At 46.2% G+C, this 20,964-nt stretch overlaps 1 protein-coding gene across 2 annotated transcripts; it reads left to right on the plus strand.

Moving 5' to 3' along the window:
- Window positions 1–10,140: 10,140 nt before the first annotated feature.
- On the plus strand, window positions 10,141–19,129 carry ACTR5 (actin related protein 5). 2 transcript variants are annotated; one of them, XM_082292727.1, is made up of 9 exons: window positions 10,141–10,530; window positions 11,243–11,472; window positions 12,298–12,467; window positions 13,256–13,473; window positions 13,810–13,992; window positions 15,929–16,051; window positions 16,588–16,727; window positions 17,616–17,748; window positions 18,223–19,129. In XM_082292727.1, the coding sequence occupies exons 1-9, from the start codon at window positions 10,147–10,149 to the stop codon at window positions 18,472–18,474; spliced, it is 1,833 nt and encodes a 610-aa protein (XP_082148853.1). In that variant the 5' UTR covers window positions 10,141–10,146; the 3' UTR covers window positions 18,475–19,129. The 2 variants fall into 2 exon arrangements, with proteins under 2 accessions (XP_082148853.1, XP_082148854.1); XM_082292728.1 differs by having other exon boundaries at window positions 17,597–17,748; window positions 18,223–18,401.
- Window positions 19,130–20,964: the final 1,835 nt, after the last annotated feature.

The following is a 20,964-nucleotide window of genomic DNA, read 5'->3' on the forward strand; positions in this document are numbered from 1 at the left end:
TGACTTCAAAAATGCGTCTTGATTAACCCAAGAGCTCAGCTGCTGTGCTATCTTGGGAGCTTGAGCCAAACCTTCAGTGTTATTTTTCTTCACGCAGCTTGGACCCAAGAACCCCAATTCCTCTTTACTGGAAACAGATGTCAACCAAGTTAAATCATCCTATGACTCCTGCAGGAGAAGGATGTAAACAGCCACAGCTCACCCAGCTGTTACTCAGAGAGGCCCTGCTGACAAGTTAGGGATCCCCACAGGCTGCAAGACCTTCAAAATGCTCTGACATAGTGACTTGAAATTCATTTATCACTTAAATCCACCAAAACATGTTAGGTCACTTCAGTTTACACCATATTAGAGTTCGGGTCTTTTTACCAACTTCTTCTAGAGTTTTGAGCTCAGAGGAGAAAGAAATTGTTATCTCTGTTTTTATACATACAACGCTTCCCAACGGAGTCTTAATGTTTAACAGACCCACCCCTGCAACATGCTTGCAAAGGAAAGGCTTTACAAATAAGAAGGGGGAAAAAAGAGAGATTAAGTGATGTGCAAAAGGTCACAAAGCAGTACAGCACAGTTTGGCACACAGAAATGCATCCTCCACCTCCCAGGAGGCTTAACTTCAGCCAAAAGGAACTACCAAATTACAACTCTCACTAATGCTGTGCTCCAAAAGGTTCAGTCCGGGTTTTGGTATCTTTTCAGCTGAGAAAAATAGCTGCTTGCTGCAGTATGGAAGGGCTCTGGGACAGAGGCTGCTGGACGCACATGAGAAATGATGCACCAGGTGAACAAGAGACCCTCAGGTGAATTAAATCCAAAACTATTCGCAGTCACTGTAAACAACCACACTGGCAGGAGCTCTACTACAGCATCCAAGGCTGCAAGTTCTCTTGCTGATGCCCAGGAAACAGCTTTTGCACACAACAGCAAAAGGAAATTAAAGTACAAACTCATGGATGCTGTTCAAGCACTTGGAAACTACGAGGCAGCTGCAAGGTCATGCTACATTCATGCTGTGAACTCCAAATGCTCAGCAAAGACAGGCACAGGGGCAGGCACTACGGCCAGATTCAGGGAAAGGAAACATTCTAACAAATGTGGATCACAATACGAAGTCTACAGGGTTCAAACTGAGACCCCTCATCTGTAGGTCTGTGTCAGTTCTCCAGGCCACGTTCCTACAGCACCAACCTCTTGTAAGAGGCACGGACCCACAGCAGAACCAAAATGCCCTTTCCATACTACTTTTAGCTGACTTCACACACAAAAGTCCTATTCTTAACAGCCAAGTATTTATTTGTGCATTATTTCTCATAGCTCAGAGACAGGAAAACCAGGTTTAAACCACTAGTGCCATCAGCATAGCTGTGGTACTGGGGAACTCTGCAGGAACTAGGAGTCCTCAAAGTAGCTTTCTCAAGCAGGTTTTTGCAAGCTGGCACCAAGCTCCCTGCTATTACAGTGACACTGCCAGGGACAGCCAGCCCAGCCAAGCTAAAGCTATTCCGAGTGTATTTACACAGACTAAAAACTACACAAAGCATATACTTTGGTAGCCCCAGGCTTTAGAACATCACCATGCAGTACAAGAAGCAATATTCTCCTAGACCTTTAGATTGTTTATTTACTCACCTCAGTTCATCTACTTCTTTGCAGTGATGATCCCAGTATAACATTTTTAACCTAAGCTGTGGCATTTTGGCAACTGCCTCGAGATAGCAGGGTTTCTTTATGAGGTGAGGTTAACAGGGAGTCTAAAATACCCAAGTAGCCTAAACAAGTGAAATCCCATAGAGACAGGAGGTATCATCCCCAGGGGTTCAGCTGCAGTATTAGAGGCAGCCTCAACGATGCTGCTGCAAGATCAAGCCTTTCTTGCCAACACGTTTTAAGTGCATACGATAGAAAAGGTAAAGAGATAAACCTTGAGAATATAGCAAATGCCCTTCCCGCTGGCTCAGGGAAGACAGCTTTGAGATGTCAGCACAGCCGAGACAATAAACCCATTCCCCAACGGGGCAGAAGCCAAATTCTGGGAGAAAAGCGGCAATTCAGCACTGCACGACGTTATGGCATCCAGACCCGCGGGGCACGGCCGGAGCCCCCCACCAGCGCCGAGCATCAGCCTACCTGGAGCGGCCAGCGCCTACCTGGAGCGGTCAGCGCCTACCTGGAGCGGCCAGCGCTGCGGACAACGGCCGGAGGAGAGGGAGAGCAGGGAGAGGAGGGAGAAGACGAGGAGCAGAGAGCGGGGGGCTCTCCCGACCCCGCGACTCAGCACCCTCTGGCCAGAGCCACCCAGGACCGGGCGCGGAGCTCGGCGGAGGCGAGGCCAGGAGAGGAGCCCCCGCTTCCCTCCGCCCCCGTCCCGCCCCTCCGGAGCTCGCCCCGCTCCCTCCTCACCTACCGGGAGCATCCAACCCTTCCTGCTCGCCGCTGGCAGGCGGGGGAAGAAACGGGGGAACCCCGCTGGAGAAGACCCCCGAAGCTCCCTCCCGGGAGAGGGGGATGTCATCGGCAAACAGCTTTTGTTTTTCTTTTCGTTTTCCTTTCTAAAGAAAGGAGCTGAGAAAATAAAGATGCGGACAGACAAGTTTTGTTTAAGAGCGCGGATAAATATTTGGCCACGCGGAGCTCAGGGGATGGGGAGGGAAAGGCGAACGCAAGCAGGGCAGGGTTCATCGTTGCTGCGGGCTGGTGTTGCACGGTGTGCCCGTGTAAGGCTCTGGAGAGACGGGCACCGCCCATGGGCAGCAGAAACAATGGTTTTCACAAGCCCCAGCGCATTCATTGGGACGGGACTTCGTATTTCAGGTCCTCTTTAAAACAAAGGAGTGTGTTGAACGTGTGCATCAACACAAGAGCACACAGCTGTTCCGTTCACAGCCCGGCACCTGGATAAACCCTTAGGCTACAAAATCTCATCTCAGGCTCGTCACCCTCCTTGTAGTTACAATAACTGCTTAAATCAAGCTGTTGGTGAGTGCCTCTCTAGGCTGTAACCTGCCTTACATCAGCCTGCCAGCTGTGCTGAGAAGCAAAGCCTGAACGGAAATCAGGGACATGCATGCTCAGGATCTGCTGAGGGCTTAATTATTTATTGTTAATTGGAGCAGGCTTGGTTCATTTGTTAGACCCAAATGTTGAAAAGTAGTTTCCTACTTTGAGAACTGCCAAGTTGCAGATCAGAAAAGTGCTATTTGGACTATGAGTATAATAATCCCTGGGCTGAACTGCGTTTAAAACCCAGTAAGAACTGCTACAGAGAGAAATTGCCTTGATCTTATTTATTTGAAATCAAAGATTAGTGTAGGTGAGCAGAAACTATCACTGGTGCTGGTGGAGTGCGTGGTCCTTATAAAAAAGGAGCTTATCCCTCTGAGGTGGGAGGGGAGCAGAGTGGACAAGAAACTGGCTGCTGTCATCCTTTTCATATTTAGGCAGTCGACACTCTGAAAGCAGCTGTGGTGATCTGAGTAGGTGCTGACTTAGTCTTGAGTGGTTTCTTTTTCAGACAATTCCCCTCCCTCTGCTGTTCTGCAGCAGCTGTCACTGATGCTGACCTGGATTGCCATGGGACTCACTGCTTTATTTTCACCCTGAGGCAGGATCTCCAAGCTTGACTCAGCTCCAGTTTCCCCCTCAGGACTGAAAGCAACAGTCCTCTGCTCTCCAGCCTCAGGGAGCCCAGGATTTTCCCAGCTTTTTCACCCAGCAAAACCAACAGCTGAGCCATGTAGGTAACCAGATAGGATGGCAGCAGTAGAGTCCTCAGGATGTTAAAGGTCTGGAGCAACAGGCAGACAAAATTCCAGGTGAGAGAAGAAAGCAAGGTGCACAACAGCTGGGGAAGAAAAGGAAGAACAGAATTGTCACTGCAGTGATGCTTTTGGAAGAGGTTCCATTTTCAGTGGGATATACAGGATTTTGAAACCACCAGTGCTTGTTCCCTTCCCTCATCCACCCAACACAACCAACAAATATGATGTCCTACAAGAGACAAGCTCAAGCTGCTGTGTTCAAGTCAACAGTTGTACATATAAAGAGCTCTAGGAGAACCAAATGGTGCCCTAGACAAGACCAAGCTCATTGTTAGCCTTTGAAAAAAGTATGAAATTAATTAATGTTAAATAAATGGTTACTACACTGACTTGGTACTGCCTTGGTGGTGTTAATGGTCTTAAAAATGCTTTCACCTGAGGTATTGTTCATGCGAAAGCTCAGCTTCAGGGTGTGTTAGTCAAATAACTGCAGCAGTTTAAGATTATTCCAGTCCTTGGCTAGTCCAGCCTAACCAAAGTTAGCACTGCCCCAGAACTGGTGGAAGGAAACAGGAGTGAGTACCTCGGTTGCTGCAATTCAAAAATCCCAGCAATGTAACTGAGCAGACAGGACTGGGAATAGTGAGAGTGGAGGCACAGAGCAGCTTTCCCTTGTGAGCCCCTTCTGCAAAGGAACAGTCAAGGAACAGGGAAAGAGAAGACACACAAGACATGAAGCTCTTCCACTGCTTGAAATTTATCTTTTGGGATTTGTGTAAAGCCTGAAAGGATTAGGGTTGCTGTGTTTGCAAAGAGACTTCTGGCCTCAGTGCTTATTGAGCAAGTGAAATACATTTTATTTTCAGTCACATGCTCCGCTGTAGGAAATCTGAAGCAACTTTTAAAAGGATGTAATATCAGCCATAAATACCAGGAGAATTTCTACACATGGTTGAGCTTAACTTCTTATCTTAGAGGAATAAGTAGCAAATGTTGCCATTTTAAATGCATCTCTCGAGGACTTTTAAAATATGCATACATACATTTAAATACATATACACACACATATTCATGACAGTCATTCTGCACAATTCTATGTTACCTTTACCTTGTTTACAACAGGAGTCATTACAAACAGGGAAGGCAGAAAATAAAACCTCCTGTTAGTCATTAACCAGGCAGAAACCAACCTTGAAGCTTTGTGTTACCCAAGAGGCCTGTGAGTCAGGCAGAGGTGGAAAAAGTCAGAGCTGAGGCACAAAAGCAGCAGATATGCAAGGAGGCAGCCTGGTCCCCCTACTCACCATCATGATGTTACAGAAAATGCTCTTTCCAGCATGGGAATATCTTATCTTCTGCCTCTGGGACCAGCTGTTCGAGGCCACAGCAAGAAGACTTTGCTTTTGGCTTTTTGGATTTGAGCTCAGATAAGCAGGCTTGGGCCTCAGTCTTCCCACAGGTCCACTGGATTGTGACTCCTCTTGCATCTCTGTACTGGATGCATCACTCTGGTATTCTTCCTCTGTTAGTTCATCTTCAGAGTCAGAATCAGGCTCATCAGGAGATTCTTTCTTAATCATTTCTGTGCTGGGCATCTGTGCTAGAAGCAGGTTTAAAAAGAACATGTAAAACACCTGTATGGGACTTTTTCTCCCTGGCTGCAAGCCTTGCACATTCCATCTAGGAGCTGGACAAGATTCCTCTGAACTTTTTCCGTCTGAAATAAAGGATTTTCAAACCAAACTAGACATAAAAGGCCTTTACAAGTGTTTAATTTTAACTAATTAGCTCTTAAGAAGCAACTATATTAATCAGCAACTACTTTTCACTTGTGCCTGCTATAAACTAGCATAAAAGTGGATATGACTGAGAAGTGGATAGCAGTTAGGAAAATATTAAAAAGAGCACTTTTATTTTTATCTCTTAGTAACTGAGAAAAGCTTTAATGTTCTAATTCTGTAAATATGCTGGTATGTAAAAATTTAGTAATGTCTTACTTGTTAAAATGCAATTTAGAGCATTTGTGGAAACAGTTGGAGGCCTGGTGCTAACAACTGTCACTACAGGGCCAGAAATTGTGGCTGTAAATGTAGCAAGAATAACCTGAAAATCTCATTCAAGGCATCAAGAGAATTACTCTGTCCAGACAAAAACTTGAGCACTCAACTGCAGCATATGGATGTGGCACAGCTATGTAAAATAGGTATTTTGTGACTGATTTTGGACTTCCTCATCTAGGATTAGATTTTTTTCTCCAGCATTAGAGCACAGTAGCAAGACTTTATCCTCATGAGTGCAACAATGAGCTTATTATTAGACTAAACCAAAGCCTGTTATTGGTTGCTGACAAGTTAGAGGAAAGAATCAGGAATGGATAGGAAAAACAAACTGGCAAATTACACAAATAAATGAAAATGCACGTCTTGCTCCCTTCAAAACTTTCTATCAGCCTCAGCATGAAAGAATCTCTTACCAACTTCCCCATGCCCTCCCAAAAAGGAGAGGTGCAAGAGATCTGTGAGGCCACAATTTAAAGTGTACCAAATTAGAGGATTAGGCTTGCTTTCTGGGAGATTTTTAAAACAGAAACCTATAAAAATTACTTGTCTTTGCCTTTCTTAAACCAAATTACCTCTGAGATGAAGGGAGAGTGTAGGAAGGGTAGGTGGCAGCTTGGTTGTCTTGTGAACATTTTCAACAGAAACGCATAACAATTTGTTTGGTTTTTCTATATACTACCACTAGCACTAACAAACCTCTACTTTCCTCCTGTGACGAGTGGCATTACCCTAAAAATAGCCAGCAGAGTGCTTTAAAGATGAAGTTAACTTTATGCAGCGGCACTTTATCTGATCAACTGCCAAACTTACCTTCATTAAGCAGCAGCTGTAGCCAGATAATCACGACGATCAGCAGCATTACAAAAGGCAAACAGAACCAGAAGAAGAGCAGAGGAAAGGTCAGCTCATTGACCAGAGGAACCAGGGGATACCTCATGGCTTGCTTCAGGTTACGCTAAGTTTAGAACAGCTCGGCTGCTCCCCTTTCTAACAGCCTTTTAATGACTCTCATTGCAGCGCTGGTGGTCACAAGAAGAGCAGAGATATCACAGCAAAGGGGGCAGCCCCGTGCTGGGGAGGGAGCAATAGGGATTAATATGGGATAAGAACAACTGAGAGCGGCCAATCAAGTCAGATGTTTTCTTGAGCTGCTATTTAAAGGATAAATACAGGTTAGGAAGCTTTTGAGGCTTATGTTAAACCAGCTTATGTTAAAACTGTAGTTAGAGTTAGTTCTTGTCTTTGGATAGAGGGGAGATAACCAAGTGCTTCGGCCACTTTGAGACTGAGTAGCCAGGGTTGCTGCTGAGAAAGCAGTAAGACAAGACTCCTCTGAACTTTTTCCATCTGAAATAAAGGATTTTCAAACCAAACTAGACAATAAAAGGCCTTTACAAGTGTTTAATTTTAACTAATTAGCTCTTAAGAAGCAACTATATTAATCAGCAGCTACTTTTCACTTGTGCCTGCTATAAACTAGCATAAAAGAAGTGGATATGACTGAGAAGTGGATAGCAGTAAAACAGATTCAACCCTCCAGAGATGTGTAGGGGATGAGCAGCTACAAGCTACTTCTCCCAGGCTCTTATTCAATGTAGAGCACAAATACGTCCTGTATTGACTCTATTTTTAACCTACTCTGTATATCCTCATCTATTAGTTAATCCTTTAGGGAAATAAACCTTTATATTTCAACTGCCCTCCTGTCTCCCCTGCAAGAAAGGTGACTAGCAGATTTCATAGGACGTGTGTCAATAAAAGTATTGCTTAAGAGTAAAGGAGTTCAGTAGTCATCAAAGAAGGAGCCAGATATGTACTTGATAACTTGATATTCATCATGCTGTGAGTTCCTCCTTCAATAAAATAAAGCCACAATCTATTGCTTACTTCACAGAGTGTTGTTTGGCTAGGTTAATTGTTTGTGTAGCTCTCAGGAGAAGAGAGCAGTGATGTAAAGTTACAAATGATTGCCTGCACTTAATGCTCTTGCTCATGAGCGTGTGTTTGTTTTTATGTAGTAGCAGCCCCTTGAAATGAGCCTTTTAATCCCAAGATCTAAATGAACTCTGCAAATTCTTATTAATTCACATTAATAGCACCTCTGCATGATAAAAGAAAGCTATTAGCCCTGCTCTGTGCTTTGAGTAAACAAGTGAGAAAAGCCATTAATGCCCTGAGCTTCAAGGATACTCAATATTTGAGTCCCCCTTTCACACAGTGGGGGTGGCAGGTTGGGGGCACCTCTGGAAATCAGGCTGTTGATAGCTTGCCTACAGATGCAGTGCTGAGAGGGATGGCAAGGAACTGAAGCTGTGATCTGTTTAATTTTAATGACAAATTGTGTCTCTCAGTCACATCACTGGAAGCCCTTGGAGTCCGCGCTGGCTCTCACCGAGCTGAGCCAGCCTGGGGCCTCCTTGTTGCTGTGGCAGGATGGATCCCCCCTGGAACCCATCTCCCCAGGGAATGGGGGATTGAAATAAGGGGGAAAGGCCCTCCCCATTTCCCATATCTCCAGAGGGGCTGGGGGCACCGGAGTGGGAGATGCCTGGGCTGTGTCAGTGACCTCCTGGGCAAGTGGCATGGCCCAGGGCTGTGGGGTTTCACCTCCACACGAGCCACAGTCCTTGGGGAGGTTTCACAGCCCAAGTTTAAAGGACAGGGGAGCCGAGCCCCCAGGCTGATGGTGATACCCAAAAAATTGGATTTGTTACCTGGTGTGCAACAAGCCAATAATGACACACTCGAGAGAGACAAGGATTGTTTACTTCAGAGCTGCCCCAGCCTGCATTCTCAGTGGTATTCCACAAATCCAGCACACCCCCATGGACTTTCCCTGCTATTTATACACAGAAATTCAGAGTTAGTGACTTTGCCAACACAGCCCCTCTGTTAGGATTGCTCAGTAATTTCCATTCAAGTTATGTCAGCCCAGCCAATTTCTGTGCATTCTCAGGGGAAGAGTCTTTTTTTAGTATTATAATGAACATGTTCAGCCCTAGAACACAAGGACCTTGAGGTTAGCAATATATAATATATACATAGATCTACATCAACATCTTCATTTACGACATCCTTAAAGCTTGTTCGTTCTCCTCCACCATTATGAGTTTGTTGTTTGGTTGAATTAACTTCATTTACTACATCCTTAAAGCTTCAGGATGTCCTTGACTAAGGGATGATCCTGCACCGTGTTCCACTGATGAGGTCTCCTTTCTTGCTCATTAGGCTTGAAAGCATACAAAGGTCTTACATCAAAGAACATCCTGATTTAAAATAATCTTGACAGGTTCCACCCTGGGGGTGCTGGTGGACAGTGGCTGAACACGAGCCAGGTGTGCCCAGGGGGCCAAGAAATTCAATGGCATCCTGGCCTGTCTTAGGAATAATGTGACCAGTAGGACCAGGAAAGTGATTTCTCCCCTGTGCTGGGCACCAGTGAGGGTCACCTCGAGTCCTGTGTCCAGTTCTGGGCCCCTCGATTCAGGAAGGACAATATCCAAGACTGGATGAGGCTCTGCTCTAATTGACAAGATTGTGCTGGGTCACAGGTTGGAGTCGATGATCTCAGAGGTCTTTTCTAACCCAAATGATTCTCTAAGGGATGATAGCAGATGGGAATAGACGACTGTCCCCCTCTACTCTGCTCTAGTGAGATCCCACCTCAAATACTGCACACAGTTTTGGTGTCTCCAACATCAGATGGACATGGAACTGCTGCAGCAAGTCCAGAGGAGGCCACGAAGCTGCTGAGGGCACTGGACCACCTTCTCTGCAGAGACAGGCTGAGAGAGCTGGGGATGTTCAAGCTGGAGAAGGTTGTGTGGAGACCTCACAGCATCTCTCCAGTGTGTGAGGGGCTAGAGGGAAGCTGGGGAATGACTCTTCCTCAGGAGCTGTAGTGACAGGACAAGGAGTAATGGGTACAAATTGAAAGAGGGGAAATTTAGGTTGGCTCTTAGGAAGAATTTTTTTTACTGTGAGGGTGCTGAGGCCCTGGCACAGGGTGCCCAGAGAAGCTGTGGCTGCCCCTGGATCCCTGGCAGTGTCCAAGGCCAGGCTGGACGGGGCTTGGAGCAACCTGGGATAGTGGGAGGTGTCCCTGCCCATGGCAGGGGCTGGAATGAGATCTTTAAGGTCCGTTCTGCGATTCTATGCCGACTGCTGCCTGTCCCACCGGTTAGGTCAGCTCTCCTGCCGGTTAGGCCCGGGAGCACACAAAGATCTCCCGTCACAGAACGCGCTCACTTAGGACAACCTCGCTTTCCCCCGGAACCCCCGTGCGCACCCGCGTTCCCGGCCGGACGCGGGCGGGAGGCGCGCCCGCCATGGCGGCGCCCACGCGGGTGTTCGCGTTCCGGGACGCGCGCTGGGCCCCGGACCCGGTGCTGGCGCCGAGCGCGGCCGTGCGGAGCCCGCACCCGGTGCCGCTGGTCATCGACAACGGCTCCTTCCAGACGCGGGCGGGATGGGCCTGCCCCGACCCCGCCGTCCCCGCCGAGCCGCTGCTGCGGTTCCGCTCGCTGGCGGCGCGGAGCCGCGGGGCCCGCGGCGGGGCCGGCGCGGAGACGCAGGTGGGGAACGACCTGGGCAGCCCCGAGCCCCTGCGGTGGCTGCTGCGCTCGCCCTTCGACCGCAACGTGCCCGTCCAGCTGGAGCTGCAGGAGCTGCTCCTCGACCACGTCTTCCAGCGCCTCGGCGTCTCCTCGCAGGTACCGCCGGGCCGGGGCTGAGCCGCCCAGAGTGGTTTGGGCTGGAAGGGGCGTTAAAGACCATCTCGCTGCACCCCCTGCCATGGCAGGGACACTTCCCACTGCACCAGGTTGCTCAGATTTCCATGCAGCCTGGCCTCGGACACTTCCAGGGATGGGGTGGCCACAGCTTCCCTGGGCAACCTGTTCCAGTGCCCCACCACTCTCACAGGGAGGAATCTTTTCTTAATGTCTAATCTGCCTTCAACTTACTGTTGGTTAATGCTCTTATCAGTAGTGTTTACTGACCATCTGTATACCCAGCTGTGTTGAGAGTTGCTTCTCAGACCATGGAGCCCTTTGCCTGCGTGACAACACCAGTTTGTAAGCTTTACCCAGAGTGGAGCTAAACTGCCCCTGGTTTTCACTCACCTCCTCATTGCATTGGTTTTGGTTACTTAGATTTTTTTATAATTTATATATGCCTTTAAAAGCCCGTTCTCCTCCAGCATTATGAGTTTATTCTTTGGTTGAATTAACATTAACATTTTTTTTACCCCCTTAAACACTAGATATACTTTAACTTTCATGATTAATAGTCTGCACATAAAATGCTTTCTCGTGGCCATTTTGGAGGAGTTTTTGCTGGTGCTTAAAAGAAGAAGCAAGGATAACTAACCCTGGATTTTCCCTTCATACTTTTGTTACTGTTCTTTCCCCTTGTCTCTCCCAGGGTTGTGTGGATCACCCAATTGTTCTGACTGAAGCAGTTTGCAATCCTCTGTACTCAAGGCAAATGATGTCTGAGCTCCTCTTTGAATGCTACCAAGTGCCAAAAGTGTCCTATGGCGTGGACAGCCTGTACAGTTTTTATCACAGCAGAAGGCAGAGCTGGCCCTGCAGTGGCTTGGTGATATCCTCAGGGTACCAGTGTACACACATTTTGCCAGTCTTAGAAGGCAGGTGAGTTCTGGGTGTCTTAAGTCTGGTGCAGCCACTGACTTTTCAAGTGATGCAAATACCTGTTCCTCCAGCCCTGCACTATTAACTCTTGTATTAATTTAGACTGATGAGTTCAAACCAGGTCTGCAGATTTTGCTAAGTTCTGTTGAGTTTTGAATTGAAGAAGCAGTGCTGCTCTTGTAAATGTTGTGTTTTAGTTGCTATTCATGCCTCGATGTGTACTTTCAAAGGGAGAAGGGAGTATCTGCCCCAGGTGAAACTGGGCATTAAAAAACATATGTTAGGTTTTAAAGCAACTTTGGGACAAAATGAAGTGCTCTGTGTGTGGGACTTGTGCAGTGCTTGAGGCTTTTATCATTCCAGTTATTCTGCTACATTGCTCTACTTTCTCTTTTTACTTTTTTTTCTCTTTTTTAATCCTTACTGCAGGAAATGGCTTTATTACATCTGATAAATGCTTCAAATTTTCAAGGTTTACACCCATCCAACCATGAAGTGTTACAAAGGTTAAAAAACTACTTTTAGCACCACTAACCTTCACTTCTCTTGTTAGAACATCTCCTTGCTGTAGCCAAAATTACTTAGTATTTGGCGGTTTTTTTTAAGGCAGAACAGAGCCTTTCAGAATAAACCATAGTAAACAAAGCAGTGATTGTGCTGTTGCCTGAGAAAAGCAGGTGGGTTAGATTCTCTGGCAACTGAACCTTGAAATATTTATCTGTGAATATTCATCTATGGAAACCAAATAATTCGAGGGAAAGCAGGAGCTGTGCTTGCTTTCCTGTGGATTCCCCCAGTCTGAGCTGTGTCTGGTTGCATTTTGAGGCTGGATGCCAAGAACTGCAAGCGCATTAACCTGGGCGGGTGCCAGGCTGCCGTGTACCTGCAGCGGCTGCTGCAGCTGAAGTACCCCGGGCATTTCGCAGCCATCACCCTCAGCCGCATGGAGGAGATCCTGCATGAGCACAGCTACATCGCAGAGGACTACACAGAAGGTAAAGCCAGCTCTAATTCACCCCCAGATAATGCTCACCCACTCTGAGTTTGTCCTCTCGGCCTCTTGTTTTGGAGTTGGCTCGAATTCTTCCAGAAATTTTCTGCTGCTGTTTTGCTTTCTTTGTGGAAACCTGCCTCGTGCTTAGCAATGGTTTAACATTTAAAATTAAGACAGAAATAAAATTTAACTACTACTATTACAAAAAACCCCTGTATTATGCTGTACATAAAAATTGGGATGGTTTCAGCAGAAAAGAATTTGAAATTAGCTTATTATTTCCTTTATACGTCAACAAAACCTCTAAGTTGGTTAGGATTTCTGTGTTTCGTATCTAAGGTTTCCAAAGTTGCACAGGACATTTCTCATGACTTTGTGTGAATTAAATAAGGTTTATAATTTCCATGGCAAATGTTATCTGAAGTAGCAGCTGAGGAAAAGTGGTTTTTTAAATTTGTCACTTGTGAATGGGCCTTCCTTAGAAATGTGTGAGAGCTCTCCCTCCTCTTGGACAGAGAGACTTCAGTGTGCACTTGCACTTTGTAGTACTTGGTGTTTCCCAGAGGTCAGAGCACTCAGAGCCACCTGCACTGGGTGTGTGACCTGAAGGCAGTGCTCAGAGGGGGCAACCAAGCTTGGGGACAGCTGCCAAGAGGCGGCACAATTCTGTGCTGGACTATTTTTGCCTTCTTTCCTCACCTTTCATCCTTCACGTGGGGTGCGCACAACGCACAAATCATTGTTTTGGGCCGACAGAATTAAAAGTTACTTTGCTTTCCAAACCTCCAGAGCTGCAGAAGTGGCGGTGCCCAGAGTACTATGAGAACAATGTGCACAAGATGCAGCTGCCTTTCTCCAACAAGCTGCTGGGCAGCACTGTGGCATCCGAGGAGAAGCAGGAGAAGAGGCAGCAGCAACTGCGGCGGCTTCAGGAGCTCAACGCACGGCGCCGAGAGGAGAAACTGCAGCTGGACCAGGAGAGGCTGGACAGGTTGCTGTATGTGCAGGTAATCAGGGCAAAGTTTCAGTGTGGTATCTTGGGAGGAGGGCAGGCTGCCCTCAGAGCTTTATCAGAAGGTCACAAATCGTGGTAAAGAAGCTGCGACTGTCCTGGGTGTTCTCTGATAGGAGCTTTCCAAGGTTACTTGCAAGATAACAGAGATTATTGATGCAGGGGATGTTTTCAGCTCCTGAACAGCACTTCTTTTGGGAAATACTTCAAATGCTGTCAAAGTGTGCACATCATAGTGTCTAGTAATGCAAGCAGAGTGTCTGTACATGCAGTGCTGACAGCTGTGATTGCCCTGTTTTGTTCATCACAGCCAACTCTGATCTGTCTGCAGGAACTTTTAGAAGATGGTCAGATGGATCAATTCCACAAAGCTCTGGTGGAGCTGAACATGGACTCTGCAGAAGAGCTTCAGTCTTACATCAACAAACTGAGTCTGTCTGTTGAACAAACGAAGCAGAAGATCCTACAGTCAGAAGTCAATATTGAAGTAGATGTTGTGGACAGCAAGCCAGAGGTAGGATGTTTTCACCAACTTAATGCTCATTTTATCTCTGAAGGAATTAAGCTTCTGTGCTTGAAAATGTGTCCCTTCAGACTTCCATTGATGAACTAAGCTTTTTCTTTAACACACTGCAAGTCATTCTTAAGTTGGCAACTGCTTCTCTCTTTTCAGAGAGAATGTCCTGAGACAACCATCCTGAATCTTCAGTAGCCTTCTGTTAAAGATACAGAGGAACCCATCAATCTTTTTGTTAAAAACGGTGTTTGTTTTCCTTTCTGTTCTTCCCCTTCAGGTGCAGAGAACTTTATGGTAAACAACCAACCCTGCCTTCATTCTGTCTATTTTTGGTGCAATTAAGCAGCATGTTCTGTTTTGGTTCCTTAATGAAAGATTAATTGCTACACTTGGTTGTTGGAGTTGTCTTGAAGATGAGAAGCTCCTTGTCTACTTTGCCAGACTAACACAGGCCCAGCACACAGCAGCTGCTGCTAAGTGGTGCTCTAAGGCTGGTTGTGCACGTGCTTTAATTGCCTTTCAAGTCACAAAAGACAGAGCTTTTTTAGTTTTATCAGCCTCTGTTCAGGGAAAAGGTAGAGAGAAAACCAGAAAACTGAAGCACAGAGGGGAGAAACTTATTTAGGTTGCCCAGAGAAGCTGTGGCTGCCCCATCCCTGTTCAAGGCCAGCTTGGAGCAACCTGGTTTAGTGGAAGGTGTCGCTGCCCATGGCAGTGGGTGGAACTGGATGAGCTTTTGAGGCCCCTTCCAACCCAAACCATTCCATGATTCTGTGATTATCAGTGCAAGAATCAGAATGATTGTGCTTCAGCAAAATTCAAGGAGATGATGGGCTTATTGTGGTAAAGAATCTTTCTGCCTTCTGTAAAAAGAAGATACTCTAAAAAAAAGAGAATTGAAAGATTAGCAGCTACCTGTGATTTTTCTCAGTGACTGTGCCTAAATTCCAACATCTCCCACACTCCTGCTCTTTGCTAGGTGCAATCTCAGACCTCAGAATGAATCCACAAGCCTTATTGTGTGGTCGATGCCTTGAGAGAACATCTACAATTGTCACAGAATCCATTTGTCAGAACAAGTGTTGAGCTGAGTTCTGTGTGTTTCTGGTTTTGTCTTTTTTTTTAAGATAGAAATGGATTTAACAGAACTTCACCTTACTGCATTTTTTGCTGTAAACGACGAACACTGCTAAACTTCAGCTTGAGTAATTGCAGTTAAGTAGATATAAAATAGATACTTAAGAATGTTTGAAGAAGGTAGTTTTAGCTCATCCTGGCATTGCAACAAATGTTTCAAGTTTAAAATAACCACAACAAATGTTTAGCAACAAAATCCCAGTGTAACAGTGTAACACAAAAAATAATTACAATGCTGCTCCTACCTCACAACAGGAGTCTTGTAGGATTTTGAGTGATGCTTTTCATTAGGAAAGAGCTTCACGTCTGTGTAAAATAATAGGGGGTTTGATGCATCCTGTGAGCAAATACTAGACAGTTGAAACTCTCAAACATTGTGTGCTGGCTTTGTAACTAGCAAATATTTGTTTTCCAGTCCCACACAAGCAAAATAGGGAATTTTATGGTAATTATAGAGCAGTTAGATGTGCTGGGAGGGCACCAAGTTTTAACCAATATAAAAAGCTATTTTACTAAGTTTTAATATGCTGTTATGCTTAGGGCATGGCTGCCTGGGATCCTGGCAGTCAGCCTGGTGACTGAGGCCTGGATTTCTGACCTGGTATTGGGATAAATTTATTGGAAGTGTTTGATTTTTGTGCTTTGAGTGAATGTTTGTCTTTCTATTTTCTGGGCATATTTGCTTTCAGGCATGTTAAAAAGTTGGGATTTGAAGAAACTGAATTTTCCAGCCATGTCACCAGAATTGAAGTCACACCTGAGCTAACCTACCATAACATTCCTGCTCTGTTTCCAGACTCCTGACTTGGATCCACTGGGCAGTGAACAGTCCCTGGAGGATGTGGAAAGCATTAATGAGTTTGAACCTTTATTTGCTGAGGAGCAGCCTGAAGTTGAGAAGCCTGTTGCTGCAGTGCAGGTTTGGTTTCTGTATTTACACCTCGTGCCAGGGCTTTGCATCCCAGTTGTCCAGCCAGTCTGCTGACATTTCTCCTCATGCAAACTTTGTTTGCCTGCTCTTGGAAGAGATGCTTAAACTACCTGAACAGGACATTAAGAGAGGAGAAGTCCTGGCAATCTTAGCTGGTGGTTTAAAAGGACAATATTCCCACTTGGCTCACTCTGCAGGCAGTGCCTGGTGTAGCAGTGCTGTGTTTTTAAGGAAAAAAAGTCCTGCTCAAGTTTTTTTTGTCTGTGATCCATACCTGGTATCTCATCCCAGTGGACACAGCTTTCAACTTGTGAGGTTGAGCCTTAGAATTGGGGGGCTCCAAGCAGAATAAATCCTAGGAGAAGTCCAGCCTCCCTGACCTTTTTGAACCTTTAGCATCGTGCTGTTTCTCCATGAGAGCATTACCATCTGGGTTTCGTACAGAATTGTTTGGAAACTTTGCTTATTCTAGAATATTACTGTTCTTTAACATAATTGCCCACTACTTCTCAATGTTTTTAAAGCCCGTGTTTAACCTGGCAGAGTACCATCAGCTTTTCCTTGGCACTGAAAGAATCAGGGCTCCAGAGATTGTTTTCCAGCCCTCCCTGATAGGAGAGGACCAGGCTGGTATAGCAGAAACCATGCAGTATGTCCTTGAGAGGTGAGTTTACAAAACTATTTATGCCAGACAAGCTATTCTTCATTTGATACCAGCTTTTGAAATGCTGGGGGTTTAACAATAATTTGAGAAAATATGTTGGAATAATTCTTTTTGCTGGGGTCAAGCATTGCAGGTTAGACTTGCCTTCCTGTTCTGAAAGCCATGTGTAACTCTGCTTGTTTTAAGTCAATGGATCTACAAAGTTTTTTGATCAATTGCCCCATCAATGAGAACTTTTTGAGCACACCCCTCCAATATATGCATACTTATAAATTACAGCTACTACTAAACAAATGCATTACAAACATTTTAAAACATATAGAAAAATAGAATTTAAAAAATGATGAGATAAAGGTGAAGTAAACACTATTTAAATGTATTTATCAATTTATCTTCCTGCACCCCACTGGATTATTTTGCACACACTCCACTTTAGAAATCCCTGGTCCAACTTGTTATTGAGGGAAACAACAAACCCTTGCACCAGGGCTGGCTGTCTCTGGTTTTGAGAGACCAAAATCAGGGGTAACATTTTAAAGTTATGATATAGGCACATTTGCTGGCCATTTCCAGACAAATTAGCATTAATGAAATGTCACCCCTGAACTGTATGAACGTAGGAGATCACATTTTCTGAAAGGTAAGAATTCCAGCCCTGGAAAGAAGGGAGAAATCCAGTTGTTGATTTACGGGGTACTGAGTGCTTTCAGGATTTTTTCTGCCACCCCTTGAATTTCCAGAAAACAAACAAAAGTTTTTGGTGCTAGGAAGATGAAGAGAGCTTCTCCAAGTGAATCGTTGAACAAGGTATCAGTATTCCCCACAGCTGTTCCAGTTCGTAGGGCAGATGTCCTTGAGAAAGGCTCAAGTTGTTCTCGTTCTTCACAGGTATTCAAAGGAGCAACAGGCTCTTCTTGTCCAGAATGTTTTCCTCACTGGTGGAAATACGATGTACCCTGGACTGAAAGCCAGAATCCAGAAGGAACTCCTGGAAATGAGGCCGTTCCAGTCATCCTTTCAGGTGTGTGTATTGCCATGATGCTTGTGTGAACAGCCTGCACTTCTGTGTTCAGGTGTAATTGGGTGAGGTGCAGAACAGAGCTACTTAGAGCATGGGCATGGAGAGGGTTTTAAGACAAGACTCTGCAAACAGCTCTTTGGCCTGAGAAGGTGCAGGTTAAACAAAGATATGGTTGCTCTTCCATAGAGAGTAGGGACGATGCCTTAAAAAAGGAAAGTCTGCTTCTGCTAAAGGATCGTGCACACCCAAGCGTGTTTGGCTGGAAATTTGCAGATTGATTGCTTAGGAATTGATAACAAGGTGAAAACACACTTGAACCCATTCCTAACATTACTCTTTCTGAGAGACACTGACTAATCAGCTCAAATTTCTGAAATTCAGTTGTTTGTGTCACATACCACTGTAATCAGAGTAAAAAGGGCTTTTATCTCCTGTGCTGAATGGACATTGTTCTTCTGTTTTCCTTCCATCCAGGTTCACCTTGCTTCCAGCCCTGTCTTGGATGCCTGGTACGGGGCTAGGGACTGGGCAGTGGAATACACGAACCGTGAGGAAGGCTGGATAACCAGGAAGGACTATGAGGAGAAAGGGGGGGAATACCTCAAGGAGCACTGTGCTTCCAACGTCTATGTTCCCATTCGCCTTCCCAAGCAGGCCCCACGGGCGGCCGAAGCGTCGGCTCCCAGCAGAGCCTCGGGCACAGGGAACCCCAGTGAGCAGGCATAGCCCTGCCCTTGGCACCCACAAAGCTGCAGGGAAGAGTTCCTGCTGTGCAGCAGGGCAGAGCCTCGCTGGCTGCTCAGGAGCACTGAGATCCCATCCAGGCCCTTGGCCAAGAAGGATGGGACACGCTGGCACGGCCGGAGCGCTCAGTGCTGCTCACACACAGCAGCTCGGGGAGAGGAAAGCACCCTCTTAGAGACTGGCGTAGTAAGGCTCAGGGGTTTTGGAGCTTTTGAAAATGTAATGAAATGTCCTGGTTTTACATGGCTGGTACTGCGGCTGGGCTGTAGCAAGGCCAGCAGGGGTCCCCCTTGCTCGTCTCAAGTCGTCTGTCGGGACATGTCGGGCAGCTCGTGCTGCCGGGCACCAGAGGGGCTGAGCTCAGCCTCGCTTCCCGAGGCCTCTGTTCCATTTCCCTCCTGCTACGCTCGTTCTGCTAAACCACCACCAAATACGCAGTGGGTACTTCTTGTCTCTATTAGTGTCAGAGATATCGATGCTGAGGTTGAAACTGGAGAGCTGGGCACATGAAGATACAACCCTCCATAAAGCACAGTCCAGAGGCGCTGCGAGCTTTGTGCAGCCCTTGAGTGGTTCTCCACGCTGAGCAGGGCAGCTCTTTGATGGGACTTTTGGATCAAAAGTTGTTTTAGCAATAAAGCAGAGCTTTTTGCTTTACCACTAACTTACCTGTTTCAGTGATTTCACCTCTTTAGAGCAATAAGGATGGATTTGATTGGTTGTACCTTGCTTAAAAACACAGGTTTGCAGCCAGGCTGCTGTCCTGCTGTACAATACGTTCCAGCTTAAATTCGACTGGGGATTCAGCTGTTACACTGATCAACTTGTTGCTTTCTCAAAAGAATAATCCATACTGAATGCTGAACCTAAACCTGAGGGGACTCCATCACTTTGGCAAAAGCTGGAAAAGGCAAGGTAATGGGGAAAATAACCAGACAATAACTGATACAAAGAAGGTGTAGAGGTGCTGATTTGCTGGCCCCAAGGGCTGCAGACCATCAAGGTAAGTTGTCATCTGGCAGATTCAGAGCAAAGAACATGAGGAACTTGATTGGGCTGAAGTTTGTTGCCACAGGATGAGGTTTTTGGATTCAAAAGTATTACTGAGATTTACAGTTTTTTTAAAAAGAGGATTTTGTGGGCAAATATTGAGGTCTCACCTGTGTCCTGAGTGTTCTTCAGAGAGCCTGTGAGGGGAGGGTTGTTGCAGATCTGCTCTCACGCAGTTCCTGTGGCACCCAGCGCTGGCCAGTCCCAGCTGGAACACAGGTCTTGGTAGCCTTTGCCTGCTCCTCACAGGCTGTTGGGCAAGGCAGGAGAAGGGAGCTGGCTGCCTCCAGGTGACCTCAAATTTGGATTATTGATCCTATCCCTGGCTGCCTGGAGGCAGATTTTAGGACTGGAATTCTATGGGTGGTAAAGAATGTGGAAAAACATGTTGTGGTGAAACCAGCACAGTTACACCCCAACATGTCTTGCCTGATCTCAGTGACCTGGAGCAGAGTAAATGACATCCCCTTGCTATTTGACTCCTTTCTGGCCCATCTTCAGCTGCTTTAGGCAGAGGGACTACTCAAGGTATGGAAATTGTTCTGATACTTGGTGTTGGCTGCTAAGTAGATAAGTGTGCTGTACACAAAACTGTTCCAGAATGAGGGCCTGGAAGGGCGTGTATAATGTGTGATTATACGACTTCTAAATCTTTGTCCAAATGGTGCCAGCCACTTCTCTTGCATTAATTCAAAGCAGAGCTGTCTAATTCTGCACAGAGGTGCCAGAGCAGCTGCTTAAACAGCTTTAAGGAAGCATAATTTTATAATCTCCTGAGTATTAGCTGTTAATTTGTTACTTTGTGCCCACAGTAGCTGGAGTAACTGATGAGCTTGGACAAGGGGATCACTGTCACAGGCTGCTCTCAGTGTGCTGATGGCCATTCAGGTGCTTGGAGCAGCGCCATGAAAAGCATGAACATTGCAGAATGGGATGAATTTTACCCATTTCAGTTCAGTTTCCCAGTGATGATTTCCTGTGGTGCTACCTGAGCATTGGTGCTGGCCAGGAGAGAAATGGAAGGACGGTGTGGTGCTGAGGACAGGAGGACACAACGGTGTAATTTTGGACAGCAGTGTTGGAGTCCTTGTGGAGCTTCACCATTGTGACGCTGGTGGCAAGGTTTTCTCATCCCCAGGTGCAGAAGAATTTGGTTGTTTTCCATGTAAGTGGCACAGGGCTGTCCAAACCCAGAAGGGGCTTGGACTGTCTCCTGTCATTGGTTTATGCTCCCTGAGAGGGGAGCAGGCCAGAAGACACCAGCTGGGCCCCCTTTTAATGGGACTTTTGGTTGTGTGAGGAGCAGTAGGAGGAGAAATAATCCTTCTGTGGACAGGAAGCTCAAAGTGCTGCTGTGAGGGCCTTTGCCAAGTGATGGCAGGGTTGCTGCTGAGCGAGCTGCTGTGCCAGCAGCCTCAGAAT

This window comes from Coloeus monedula (genome assembly GCF_965178545.1).
Source record: "Coloeus monedula genome assembly, chromosome: 17".
NCBI classification, from domain to species: domain Eukaryota; kingdom Metazoa; phylum Chordata; class Aves; order Passeriformes; family Corvidae; genus Coloeus; species Coloeus monedula.

Excerpts from the sequence above, each read along its gene's own strand:
- ACTR5 (XM_082292727.1), top strand. The coding sequence starts at position 10,147 with ATGGCGGCGCCCACGCGGGTGTTCGCGTTCCGGGACGCGCGCTGGGCC. Across the intron at positions 16,728-17,615 it reads ATGCAGTATGTCCTTGAGAG|GTATTCAAAGGAGCAACAGG; the intron begins GTGAGTTTACAA and ends CGTTCTTCACAG. Across the intron at positions 17,749-18,222 it reads CGTTCCAGTCATCCTTTCAG|GTTCACCTTGCTTCCAGCCC; the intron begins GTGTGTGTATTG and ends CCTTCCATCCAG.